At 39.6% G+C, this 14,090-nt stretch overlaps 1 protein-coding gene across 24 annotated transcripts in view; it reads right to left on the reverse strand.

Moving 5' to 3' along the window:
• Nucleotides 1-14,090, reverse strand: part of KCNMA1 (potassium calcium-activated channel subfamily M alpha 1) — a 714,937-nt gene that overhangs the window by 240,071 nt on the left and 460,776 nt on the right. For all 24 annotated transcript variants that reach the window (XM_014836994.3, XM_014836959.3, XM_070491092.1 and 21 more), the window contains one exon: nt 5,640-5,715. In XM_014836994.3, the coding sequence (XP_014692480.3) occupies nt 5,640-5,715 (76 nt within the window). The remainder of the gene's footprint in view (nt 1-5,639; nt 5,716-14,090) is intronic.

A 14,090-nucleotide genomic window follows, 5' to 3' on the forward strand; every position in this document is an offset into this window, starting at 1 on the left:
AACACAAATGATGAGGAGCAGGTGGCTGGTGGCAAATGGAGAAATCTCAGGGAAGCATGTAGTGTTCACTTTCTCAGACGATAATTAAGTACCAGGTTGCTTCACTTATATACTCCCAGATCCTTGGGGCCTAAACAAAGCAGTGTCCCAACAATAACCATGTGGAGCCCTCTTGAGAGATGAAAACTATTGGAGTCTCTGAGCCTCTTGGTGCTTTGGAAAAATGACCTAAATACGGTGGTGGTTATTAATCTCTAAATGATTGTCACAGTGCTGGTAATAGTGCTTAAGGGAGCTCTTGCTGTGCGTAGAACATTTAATCATGGTTGCTGAAAGGGTCCATATTCAGCACTGAAATCTGATTACTTGTATGGCATCGGCATCATTATGGAACCCCAGTATTAGGAATTTGCTTTCCAAATTAAACTCTACGACCAGGCAATCATCTAAAAGCTCTGTGCAAAAGATGCAAGATTAAGTCTTGGGGAACTTTCTCCATACTCTGAAATTCGATCCTCATCAGGTTGCGTAGGGGTCTTTGAAAGGAGGAGGGGCAGGGCTGTGTGTTTTGCAGGCAAAAGAGGCCACTGGAGACAGTCATAGGCTTCATGGCCAAGCCCAGGGGTCTGAGCCAAACTAAGTTCCCAATGGTTAGAATGATTGGAACTCTTTAGATTCTAGCCCCCTTCCCATGCCTTGAGGGAGGGATGGATTGTGACCTTATCATGAGAACCTAACTCATCTAAAGAAAATCATTTTCAAGTTTTCCATTGTTGTTTCTGGGTCCCTATCTTGTGAGTTCTTACCAGCCATTAGAGAAATGTGCATGAGTGGATGCAGTGAATCATCCAAGGGCAGGCACAAGAAACTTTTCTGTTCTTGTGGATCAGAGACCTTTTCCAGGGCTTCATAGATCCTAGGAGACACAGTCTGTCTCCATAGATACTGGAAGAATGAGAGTCTGTCTCCAGAGACACTGGGAAAATGAGAGTCTATTTCTTTCTGAGATGATAGCTGTAAACCCAGAGCCATTGGGGGACATCTTTCTTCAGTGTAGTCAACAAGATATGTTTTGGTTAATATTGAAAATATCATCCATTTTCAACAAAAAAGTGTAAATTTGTCCCTATTCTACCAGTCCACTATTTTCCTCTTTATTTATGGCTGAGGGTACAGCCAGGTACCAACAGCCTTAATTTGGTTTATGCTCCCTTTGCTGGACAGATGTGAAATACCCACCCTGAAAAGTCGACTGGACTGTACCACACTGAGATAAACCGTCTGAACTATATGATACGGAATGAAGCAAAATTGAGTTCTGTCAATTCTACCCCTTAAATATCTCTAGATCCCTCCTCCTCTGCTCCCCCTGACTCGCACTGCCTGAGACCATTCCCCAATACCACTTTCCTGGACAATTGCCCCAACTGGTCTCTTGGTCAATGACCTTAGACACTTCAAATGCACTCTCTAAACAATTGGTGAAATAGTGGATCTTTCTAAAACGTAAATCTGACCTTGTCCCTCTCCTGTTAAACACTTCAACAACTCTCTCTCTCCCTCTGAGTCCAATCCATGACATGTCAGGGCCTTCATGAGGTGGCTTCTGCCTACACCTCCCCTTACAGTCTCCACATCAAATATTCTTTTTTAAGACCTTAGCCTTGGAGCTATTTCTGAGGTCATATAGGTAGTACAGTGATTTTAGTTCCCAAAATGCCCCCCCAAAAATGTGTTTTTTAGGTAAATGATGATACATACATATCATGGAATGGAATGCTATGTGAGAAATAAAAGTGACACGGTAGAATATCAGTAATGGTTATCTCAACCATTGGTGGTGGTGGGGAAATTTTACTTTATCTTTGATTTTTTTCCATATTGTTGACATGCTTACAATGAGCACATTATACTTTAATAATTAGAGGAAACAGTAATGCAATTTCCACTTTAAAAACATCACTAGGTGATATCATGTTTTCGTTAACAATATCTACTACATTAAATGAGAATTGGAATGATGGCCTTTACACAGAGCTGTTTACTCTGCTCTGATGGTAGAATAAGTGTCTGGTCACCTGTAAGTCTGCTCGCCAGTTTGCAGGGCAACAGAGGAACCTCCAGAAGTTCAGACAATGACACGGAGTCTCCCAGTGCCCCCCTTAAAAAGTCATTTTCAGGATACAGGGTATTTTAGGCCCTTCTGTTGGCAGGCCCTGATGCTGTCCCATAACTGTGATTTGTCTCTTCCATCTATGTTTTTCCTGTCATCCTAGTTACTCTGGTTTCCTTTTGCTGCTTCTTAATTCCTTCTCTCTTGTTCTCATTCTCTCCTCTCCAGCTACCCTCAACCCATATAACTCTCTGCTTTGTTTCTTCCAGCTCTTGGCCAAGCGAGGCAGCCAAAGAACAGAAAATGAAACTGCAATTTCAAATCATTGTTTCAAATCATGTCTGCGATGTCTCCATCCCTACCTGTGCCACAGATTGGTGGGGACTGGCCACCAGAGAAAATCCAGACAAAACCCCCCTAAAGATTACGGGGCTCCACCCACCCTCCTGGACAGTCCCCATGAGAGTAGCAGAGTACAGACAAGTCACCAGGAAATCGCTCAAAGTCTGAAGCCCTACAAAAATCAAGGCTTCCATTTCTCTGTGGCAGAGCCTGTGGGATCTGTGCTTGTGCTTGGTGTACAGAAGGAAGGAGCCAAGATTAGCCAGGCACCTGGAGAGAGAACAGGCTCAGAGAGTTGTTCTAAAGCTCTCGACTTCTTACAATTAAATGAAGTTTTAACCTGTGCCTGGTGATCTGGCCTCTTTACCTGCCCTCCTAACCTCATCTTGCTTTTTTCCACCACAGAACCCCTAGTCTCCAGGAGCAGAGAATCACTCAAAGTTCTCCCAAGGGCCATGTTCGCTCACCTGTGTGCTTTCTGCAGCTTCCTTGCTTGGAAGTCAGCCTCACCTTCCCTATCTCTCACATGCAACCCCAGCCTCAACAGCATAACACCTAGCTTTCCACAAGGCTTACCTAAGATACCCCTTTTGCCTTGAAAGGATCATTGACTGCCCCACACTCATGCCAAGCCTTGCTAAATTACCCTCCTCCGTGCCTCACACCCCTGGGTGTACCTGTATCTCAGAGCAACCACACTGCCAGTAAGTCTGGCTCTCCCGCCCCCGATGAGCTCTCTAATAGCAGGACAATATCCTAGTACCCACCTTGCTGCTGGCACAAAAGGGTGCTGAATTCAAGCTTGTTGAATGGACTCAATCACCTGATAGTGACCATTAGCAACAGGGACTGGGAAATCCAGGTTGTGGGGTTGTGATGAAAAGCACCCTCTGACAATAGAAGGAGTTTAATTCCAGGGGGCAGGTGGTGCTGGGGAAATGCAGACTGCCCAGCAGCCTGCCACCCCATGACTCTTCCCGAGGGCCACTCTCTCTCAATTTATAGCCACCTCTTTCCCTAGCTGGCTGCTCAGCTTTCTCCCCTCTGCCCTGGGAGAATGAACCACCCATGACTGTAGAGTTAGCAGGTGGACTGTTCAGCAGGATGCCAGAGCTACTTCCTGCATCCAAAAGAAAGACATCTTCTCCAAGGAATGGGAAGCCCCTGGGTCTCTCAGCAAAAGTCCAGAAAAAGCTATTTTATTCAGATGGCTCATCATTCTCCCAAGTCCAGAAAGGATCCACACAGAATACAAGGAAGGTGAGAACACAGTTCTCTTCACATTATTCCTCAGAGTAATGGCACCTTCCTAAAACGCTGGTGTCAGAGAAGCAAAATTCCCCTAATTTATGAGGTAAATGCAAAACAGGGAGACAGAGGCATTATACCCGGTTAGAGTGTGGATGATTACACATAAAACTGTCCCTAGTAGAAAAAACAAAAACAAGTGTCTCTTAAGGACAGCCCCTGTACTCACCGATTCTACCTTTCAAGATATCTAGTGGAGCAAATACAATATGGGCAAACATTGGAGATTGTTAGCTTTGTTGATAATTTTAATTTCAAGAGTACCATGAGTTCATTGCACCGAAGAGCCATAAAAAGGCAGAATCAAGACTATTGTCACTAAAAGGAAATTGGAAGAATAACAATATTCACTCTATATCAATGATATTGATTATTGTTATGTGCCATCCAGTTGGCTCCAACTCCTGCTGCACCTATGAATGCATGATGCCCACAATGTCCTGTCCTCAACAGCCCTACTCAGCTCCTGTAGACTCATGCCTACGGTTTCGTTTTTGGAGTCAATCCATCTCACATTTGGTCTTCCTCTTCTCCTGCGGCTTTCTACTTTTCCCAGCATTACTATCTTTTCCAAAGAATCCTGCCTTCTCATGACACGCCCAAGGTAGGACAGCTTCAGTTTTATCATTTTATATTACATACTATTAAATAGAGGACAGATAAATTCTGACTCCAAGATAATGAAAGTGAAGGGTGGTAGGACATACTACAGAAGACTTCTATGACATTAGACGCTCATTTTCTTTTTAACTTGGCTATTAGAAAATGAATTGACCCCACATCCACATAGACCAATAGTTGGGGAGGGGAAACCAATTTGGATTAAAACAAACCAAAATAAACAAATAAAAAACACTAAGACCCAAAGAGGAAGACCAAGATCCAGTTTCATTTATTGGTTGTGACAAAGTCGGGAAGCCGAGTCCCAGCTCAGTTATTGGGAAAACGGCGCTGAATCCAAAGCCCCCAAAATGCAGGTACATTAATTATAAATCACAAAATACAGAGGTGCCCTGTTTTTAATCACTTATCAAACATGTTAAAGCCAACCAAAGAGGAAATGGAACATTAGCAGTGAGCTTCGTAAAGTGTGATTTCCTATAAGAGAAATTTATGACCTGTACTTATTCTCCATTAGAGCACATCTAACCTCTTTTATTAGTTTATTCATCAAGGCAGTCCTGGGTTCAGGCCAACTCTGTGAAACCACAGGTCATCAGGAAAGGGATCTCTGGGGGATTTTTCCTCCTGGTCCAGTAGTGTTTTCCAGATCACAACACAGTTAACAGAAGTAGCCATGGAGCATTCGGCAGGAGGTTTTTAGGTATTCCCCAAAAGGCAATTCACAGAGCAAGCCCCAGGGGCTACACTAGCTGTAAAGTGAACAACTAAAATGTACTTTGAAATGAAATGATTTTCTGTTTGCCGTATGAGGTTTGTGATTGCCTCTCAAAGAGTATTGCCTCTATTGCTTTTACAGCCAGGTGCAGTTCTTATTTAGTGATGTAATAAAGAGGCGATTTAGAACCTGGGAGCAAGGACTTCCCAGTCAATGAGCAGATTTATCCCTCACCCACTGCGCACCTCTCCCCAGGATGTTAGGCTGATTTCCAAGCAACCCCACACAGTCCCCCAAAACTGTCTCTACTTCCCCACATGCATGGCTGTTTCTCTCTCTTTACCATACAGACCCCAGCCCTGCAAAAGAGAGCAAGCCAACCCCTATTCTGGGCTTTCTCCACATCTCTGTGTTAAACCACTCTTTCTGTGAATGATAGAACTTCAACTTTATTGTGATGAAAGCAATGACATTTGATATTTACAACTTGGCATTGGGGACTAGAATGAGGTAAAAATATGAAAAATAACATCTTACCTTGTTTTAAGGATATTCAGAAACTGCAAAATTTCTGAAAACTGGATCAGTCTGAGAGCTCTTAAAAATCTCAAACCTGGAAAGAGAAATGAAATAGAGATGCTTTATTTACAATGTGTGGTTTTAGCTGTTTGATTTACAGCTGCCAGGGGTGAAGGGAGATGAAGTTCTTGCAGAAGATTGAACCATCTGGTGCCTTGGACTTAGTCCTTCCTTTTGATTCTTGACTGGTTTAATCTCAGCTGGTAAACTGACCTCATTACGGGAGGCCTGTGAGAGCCGCTGTAGAGGAAGGTCTGGTGGGGAGAGCCCAGTTCAGTGAGCTTTCTCATTTGTCCATCTCTGATTTAAAGCACTGTTTCTAAGTTACCTCGTTGTCTGAGAGGATTTTGTCTCTGAAAAATACTGGGAATAGCTCAGGGTAACCCTTGTGCTAATAGTAGATTAGGAAAAAATCAGATAACCTTATGTCCTTGACGGACTTTATTAATCTTTATCTTTAGTCCTGATAAAATGAAAAGCATAGCCCACAGTGTTATCTGTTTTCTACAAGGTTCCATATTGTTCTCCCAATCAAAAAAAAAAAAATCAGATCAGTAAGATCTCACACCCCATAACTTTAGGATTCAAAACTTATATATAATTCTACTTTAGTAAGTGTCAAGATAAATGTTTGTCCTTTCTAAATCAGCAACCTCTCATGAATGGAGAAGAGCCAGTGTTCTAGGTGGTAGAAGAGAGAGGGAGATGGGGAAGGAAGACACAACTAAGGATCAAAGGAAATATACAATATTGTTGTGTTCTTATAGCCCAGGGTAAAATATATTTCTGTTGAGATCAAATTCATCAGTCAAAAACATTCTGAGTCACTCATGGGGCTTTGATGCTTGGCCATCATGCAAGAGAATTGCTTACAAAATACTGATTAGCACAGCTTGGAGGTACTTTCAATATCACGTCCTCTCCAGAGGGGATCTTCTTTTGCAGATTTTCTGAAAGCATTTTATTAAGTGTCTCCACACGCCAGGGTGGGCTAAAGTGCTGACAGGCAGGTCAAAGTCAACAGGTGAGACTTTATTCTGCCCCCAAAAGTGAAGCAGAAAGGGGAGTAGAATGCACAGTGGTGGGAAGAAGCAGTAGGGATTCACTAGAGATCCAGGAAGGATCAAGGAAAGGAAACAGACTGAAGTGTTTCCCAAACAGCTCCACTGTGGGCCCAGTCGATTACTTCTTCTTTAGCATAAGGTAACAAGGAAAAACCAACCTAAAGCCCATGGGGGGAAATCCCCACTGCACAAGAGGGAGAAAGGATAACGACTCAAGAGGAAAATTTCTCATCTGAAAAGGATTTGCCTTCATGAAGAGAAGATTTTTTCAGAAAGCACTGGCCTCTAGCCTAAATGATATTTATATTCCTTTTATTAAACAAGAAGGTGCAGAGATGAGAAGGGATGTTGATGAACTGAAAAGGCTCAGGAGCCAAAACACAGTCCTAACCAAACTAAAGAAAGGTTGACGTAACACTGCTGAAAAGTGAACTGGAAGCAGAGTGCAAAATGGGGAAGTCACCTCAGACAGACGGGACACAGAGTGCAAAATGGGGAAGTAACCTCAGACCACAGAGAAAATAAGAAAAGAGAGAAAAAAAGATGAAAGATGAAACTTCCGAAGATAGAAGTGGATATCACAGAGATCCAGCCTATGAATAAAATGTGTTCCCAAGGAAAGTACAAATCACACGACACGTAGATCATAAGTAATGGCCAGGACATGATAGGAAAGAACTTTCTAGATATGAAATAGTCACTCGAGATTAAAAGGTAAAATGAATGACCAGCTCTTAGAGACCAATGCCAAAAAGTATCTGACCTTTTTTCTTCAAATTTCAAGCATTAAAATAAATGAAAAAAATAAAAACAGGGATGATGTATCAGGGTGGGGAGAGAGTCACCATTAACACAACTAAGATCATATCATATACACAGCAGGTGATAAACAGCAACTGGGCAACACGCAGAATGTTAAGACAAGGAGAGTCCAACCCAAGATTTTTATACCAGTCAAGTAAGTTGTTCAACAGTAAACACAATTGAAAAAATATTCTCAAATATCCAAGGTCTCAGAAAATACATTGTTTGCGCAAAACATCTTCAAAGAAGTTCTCAAGCCTTATTCAATCAGAATGAACAGCGGGGACTGGAAGGCGCATGCTAAACAAACTACTTTTTGTCCTAAGCATCCAGCACACCAGATACAGCTGATCTCACTCCATCACCATCATCACACACTACGGAAGATAAAATAACAATTTAGAAACTTGAGGCAGAAAAAGACTGGCTGCACTGAAACCAGTCAAGGACTTACGAATGCTTTAGTAATGAATTACCCACCAATGGTTTTATCCTGAAAATCTTGTTTGTGCATATTTTTTTTCCATTTATGGAAACAAAAATAGAATACAAATGACCCAAACTTTGAACTGATTTCTTTCTTTTTATCATTAAGTGATGCCTATTTGCTTGTAGCTTGCCATTGTTTTAAAGTGACTCACAAAACTATAATAGAATAAAAGCTTTCCTTTTAATTGAGATGTATGAAAATAAAGGTGGGGAAAAAAATGAATGCAGTGGCCACAGGTCCTGTACACTTGCTAGAGGTAAAGTGTAGATCTAGCCCCGAGTACTATGTCAACAAAGGCAAGCAGGGAGACACTATAAGATTAATAAGCTATTAAAAAGAAAAACAATGGGGCCAGCCCAGTGGTGTAGTGGTTAAGTTCCCACACTCTGCTTTGACAGCCTGGGGTTCACGGGTTGGATCCTGGGCGTGGACCTCCACACCGCTCATCAAGCCATGCTGTGGCAGTGTCCGACATGCAAAATAGAGGAAGATTGGCACAGATGTTAGCTCTGCAACACTCTTCCGCAAGTGAAAAAGAGGAAGATTGGCAACAGATGTTAGCTCAGGGCAAATCTTTCTCACCAAAAAAACAAACAAACAAAAAAGAAGCCAGTTCTCAGGAGAGCAGTTTTTCCCAGGATGAAGACCAGAGAGAAATGTCTCCCTGCAAAAGGAACTCAGGATCAACAGGAGCAACATGCTCATGGGCTCAACACAGATGGGCTTTCCGTATTTGATTGCTTTGTGTTGGTCATTTTCAAGGCATTGGGTTTCATTAACGTGAAGGAGTAAACAAAGTTCTACATGGATTAAAAAAAATCAGTCTACATTTTATCCTTAGATCAAGCCAAGCTATCTGGAGAAAAGGTGGGTCTGAAGTATGTATCCTTCAGCCTGCAGTTCACAACAGCTCCCTAACTGCTTTCTGTCTGGGACCCACTGAGGATTATTCTCGGCACAGCAGCCAGAGTGAGCCTGGTAAAAGGTAAAATGGATCACGCTACCCCTCTGCTCAGAATCCTCCCACGTCCCCTAGTTCACAAATAGTAAAAGTCAAAGTCCGTCAAGGACCTGCAGCAACTCCACCTACCGCTTCCTTTTGGAGCTGACAGCCTCCTCTTTCTATTACATTTCCTCTGATCTGCTGTCTTCCTCAGTGATTCTTGACTGTACAGGCATGCTCTGCCTCATGGCCTTTGCAAATGCTGTTCTCTCTGCTTGGAATGGTCTTTCCCAGATGACCACATGATGCACTCCCTCACCTCCTTCAGGTGTTTACTCAATGTCACTATCTCAGTGAGACCTTCCCTGGCTGCCCTAACCAAAACTGCAACGCCCCCTCACCACCCTCCAAAACTCTTTACTCCTCTTGTCTGCTTCACTTTTCTCCACAGCATGAAGCACTAGCATTTTATGTACTTATGTTATTTCCTTTCTGTCCTCTTATTTCTAGTGTCAGGTCTGTGAGAGGAGGGGCTGCTGTCAGCTTTGCACATGGCTTCACTTCACGTACCTAAAACAGTGGCTGGCATGGTGGAAATGCAGTAAATACTTGCTTGAATTGAATGAGTGAATCAAACTTTTGAGAAAGAATTAGATGGCGGAGAGCTAAAGGTTAGATACTCTGAATTCAGAACTCTGAGACCACACACTGCTTACTGAAAGGAAAAGCCACAAGCTCTGAAGGTTCACCTGACAGAGGTCAGGGCTGACGCTCTCAGGAAATATAAAGAAGCCCAATTAGGGAAGAGCCTTCACCAGTGGTCACTCTGCTGCATCCAGAGAGGTTCTCAGGAGCATGGACAGCAACCTCAGGTTACAGAAGGAGGCCAAGGAAGGGGAGCGGGGGATGGGCAATGCCTAAGTGACGAATTATTCATCTTCTTTGCTTTATACTACTATATTCGTATTATTTATTCCATACAACTTAAAATCTCTGAAATAAAATGATTTTCTAAGGAAATAGGAAATGGCTATAAGAGTTGTGAGCAAGAAAATGTGTGCGTACCAAAAAACACAAATTATGCCACCCCCCCCCCACAAAGGTACCAGGTCCAGATGGTTTTACAAGTGAGTTCCTTTAAACTCACTTGAAAATGGAATTTTCTCCCTTGTTCTGTGCTCTGTATTGGTTTAGAAAGCTGGCATTACCTAGAAACAGGTACCCGACACATTTTTTAAAAATTGGCAAGCTCATCACATGAATGACTAACCACAAGAATCCTACATAAAACACTAACATATCATATCATATATTAACTGAAAAACACACATGAGTTGTAGTGGGTGTTGTGGGGTGCAGCCCATATCCCTTCCTTCTTCAGGGATCTTGATTCATCCCTGGCTCCTGGGAATTGACCTTACCCAAGGCATGGGAATTTTTTATAACTCCCCAGATGATTCCATCGTGCAGACAAGTTTGGGAACCACCAGTTTAGAGTATCTTTTCTTTACTTCTTTTAACATTTAACTTGTTAATCCATCTTGATGTGTTTATTTATTTTTGGTTAATAGTGTACCAAAGGGACCAAGTTTTATTTTTTCCCCTAAACAGTTAGCAAATTTCCCTCTACCTGAGTAATCACTTGAAAATCTAAAACTGGTAATATACCCACTAAACCTGCTGCCTCTTTACTTAAAGTAATTTTAAAGAACATGCTGGCTAACTATAAGTTAGAAGAAATCAATAGTATAATAAGAAACTAATTATAAAATAGTGCATTCAGCTTAAGATCTTAGAGAAAAAGTAGTCTTAATATCAAGACATAGATGATTTCTACTTTAGTGTTTATAATCAAATAATGAGAAAACCAACGAAGATTAAAAGTGATAAAATGTTCCAAATTATTTTATGGCGGCAAACAATAACAATAATATTATAGACAAAATAATATAAAGTACTGGCTGATCCAATAAAGAAGCAAATAGAAAAAATGTCGTGCACAATTAATTCCTAATAAAACTTGAAAATCTCAAAGAGGGGACGACTTTCTGAAAAATGTAAACTTTAAAGTTGACACACACTCACAAAAAAATTTTAGAATAATAATTGAGATATAACTTGAGAAATTTATTAACAGTTTCCTCTCAGAGAATTTGTACACATATAATTTATTATTAAATTCTTAAAAATGTTTACATTTTCCTGGAATACTAAACTATTCCATAACACAAAAAAAGATGGAAAGCTACATAAACCTGGTACCAAAAACTGACTTTCAAAGCACAAAAGTAAAATAATCTCACTAAGATTAGAGATGCTAATATCATAAAATATCAATAGAGAAAATTCATTAAAATAATAATCCAGATCATTCTGGTTAAACATAGCAGATTGAACCGATTAGTTTATCTCTGCCTCCTCTCAAAACCTCACTAAATAATACTAAAGGGGGAAAAAAACAGTATAATCTCGCAAGGACAAAAAGAAGGAAAAAGAGATTAAAGCATATAAGAGAAAACGATAACACGTTGGTAAATGAAAAGTGGATTTTCTGTTGGAAAACCTAACTTCACATTTGTACAACATATATAGTAAGAATATATATATATATTATTCTATATATATTCTATCATATGTATTCTAAGAAAAAATATATTATCCATAATAATAACATAATATCAGAAATGTCCTTGGTAAATAAATTTCGATGAGGAATTCCACAAAGACTGAGACAGAGATGGGGGCTGGGGGGATCATAGTGAAGAAAAAAAAACTGTTCAAAAGATGAAATGAGGTGACTGAGACTGGAAAGAGGGAAGCTGCGACAATGACACTGACTGGGGCACAAACAAGATCACCCAGTACACAGTATAAGTGTGGGCATTTTAGTTGTTAAAGCAATATCCTGAGTGAACTGGAACTCCTAGAAAAAAGAGGTTTTGTCCACAGCTGTAAAACCAGCTATTGGACCAAAACGCACTGCTGCACACTCCAGCACTCCCCAGACAAGTTGCAACAAGCAAAGACAGCATTCACATACAGCCCAGTAGAAAATCTCAAATGCAAAGAGGAGCATCAAATCAAGAATCACCAAACATCTGAGTAAAGTCAAGCCTTCTTTGAAGAAAGGCACAGATTCTAGCAAATTGACACCTTGAGGATACAATATTGACAAAGCAACAACTTTAGAAAAAGTTTAATTGGAACACATAAAGAGTTGTGAGATAATACGTCAACTCAACAAAAATCAACTAAATATCTTAGAAATTAAAATCTTGAGTATTAAAAATTGAAAAGACTAACTAAACAGAAGAATGGACATAGCTACATACAAACCAGAGGGCTGGACTATCTAACAGAGGTCTCCTCATACAAAGAGACAAAAGCATGAAAAGTACAAAAGAAAAATTAAGAGACATGGAAGACAGGGGTTCATTCCAGAAGGAGTAAAGGCAATAGAAAGCAGGAAAAATTCAAAATAATATTAGAAGAAAGTTTCCCAGACCAAAAAAGCAGTCTGCATCCTCAGATTGGAAAGGTCTGCTAAGTATCCAGCAGGTTAAAATTTAAAAGACTCAAATCTAAGCATAGTATGGTCAAATTTTAGAACATCTGTGTGAAGATATAAACCCCTTAAAGCAGTGAGAATCAATCTATTGTCACAATTTTCCTGGCTGCACTAGATGCAAGAAAACAAAGGAAAGATATCTTCATAATTCTCAGGATAAACTATTTTGAGCCAAGAAAGACATACTTAGCTGGCTGGTAGAAAAATAAATCCAAAAAGAAGTGATAAACAAGAAGCAATGTGGGAAAAGAGTAAAAGAAACTGATTACTTTATGTGTTGACTGAATATTATAAAAAATAATAAATAACAATAATGATCTAAAAGTAAAACCTCCAGATGACACTATATGGAAGATGGAGATATGAAGGAGAAAGGGCAGTGAAGGTAAGAAAAGTGTGCTAAAGTTCTTGTCTTGCTTCAGGAGAAGATACTATTGATTATTAATAGAAAATTAATACTGATATTAATTAGACATCAATATTGATACTAATATCAATATTGATATTAATAGAAAAATTTACATTTAAGTACATGTATCAAAAACTTAAGAATATATTTGGAATTATAAGTTCCAAATCTTAGAGAGGAAAACAGAACAAAAGAATTTGATCAATTCAAATAAAGGAAAAGAATTGTGAAAAAGGAAACTAAAAAAAGCATATTAATTAGAAAATACTACTGCAACAGCAAAAAGAGCCTAATTATATTAGTAGTCACAACAAAACTGAATGAGTTAAATTCATCTGTTAATAGACAAACACTCTCAGATAGTATAAAATCAGCAATAACACATTCCAGGTGCACGCTATTTGTAAGAGATACACTGAGAACAAATTTATAGGAAACTTAGAAATGAAAGGCTGAAAGATATGTAGACAAATGCTGACAAAAAATGAGGCAAACAAAGCAACAACAATATCAAATAAAGTGGCAGCTGCTGTGGAAACGTATAAAAGAAATAAAGAATAATACTTTATATTGATAAAAGGAACAATCCACCAAGAATATGTGACAGTGAAGAAACTTTATACACCTAAGAATATACCTTTGAGATACATACAGAACAAAACCTGACAAAAATGCATCAAACAACAAAAAATTGACAATGACACATCACAGTGGGAAACTCTAATCTCCATTTTTCAGAAACTATCCAAAAAGTAAGCAAAAATACAGAATATTTGCAAAATATAGAATTCCTTGGGATTTATTCATATATATCTATCTGAATGGATGGACAGACAGAACATCTGTATATTCTTCAGTAAACGAGGATCATACATTCTTAAGTAACAACCACTGAACAGTCACAAAAACTAACCATGTATTAGACCACAGAGAAATTTCACCAAATTCCAAAATTCAGAAATCATATAGGCCACATTTAGCACAAAACAACAGAATAAGAAAATCACAAAAGGATAGGGCAAATAGATTATATTATATAGAGAAGAATTTAATATATGATAAAGAAGTCATAACAAACCAAAGGGAGACAAGCACTATGCAAGAATAAAGGAACAATTGCTTCAACCTAAC

This window comes from Equus asinus, chromosome 2, assembly GCF_041296235.1.
Source record: "Equus asinus isolate D_3611 breed Donkey chromosome 2, EquAss-T2T_v2, whole genome shotgun sequence".
In the NCBI taxonomy this organism is placed as follows: Eukaryota; Metazoa; Chordata; class Mammalia; order Perissodactyla; family Equidae; genus Equus; species Equus asinus.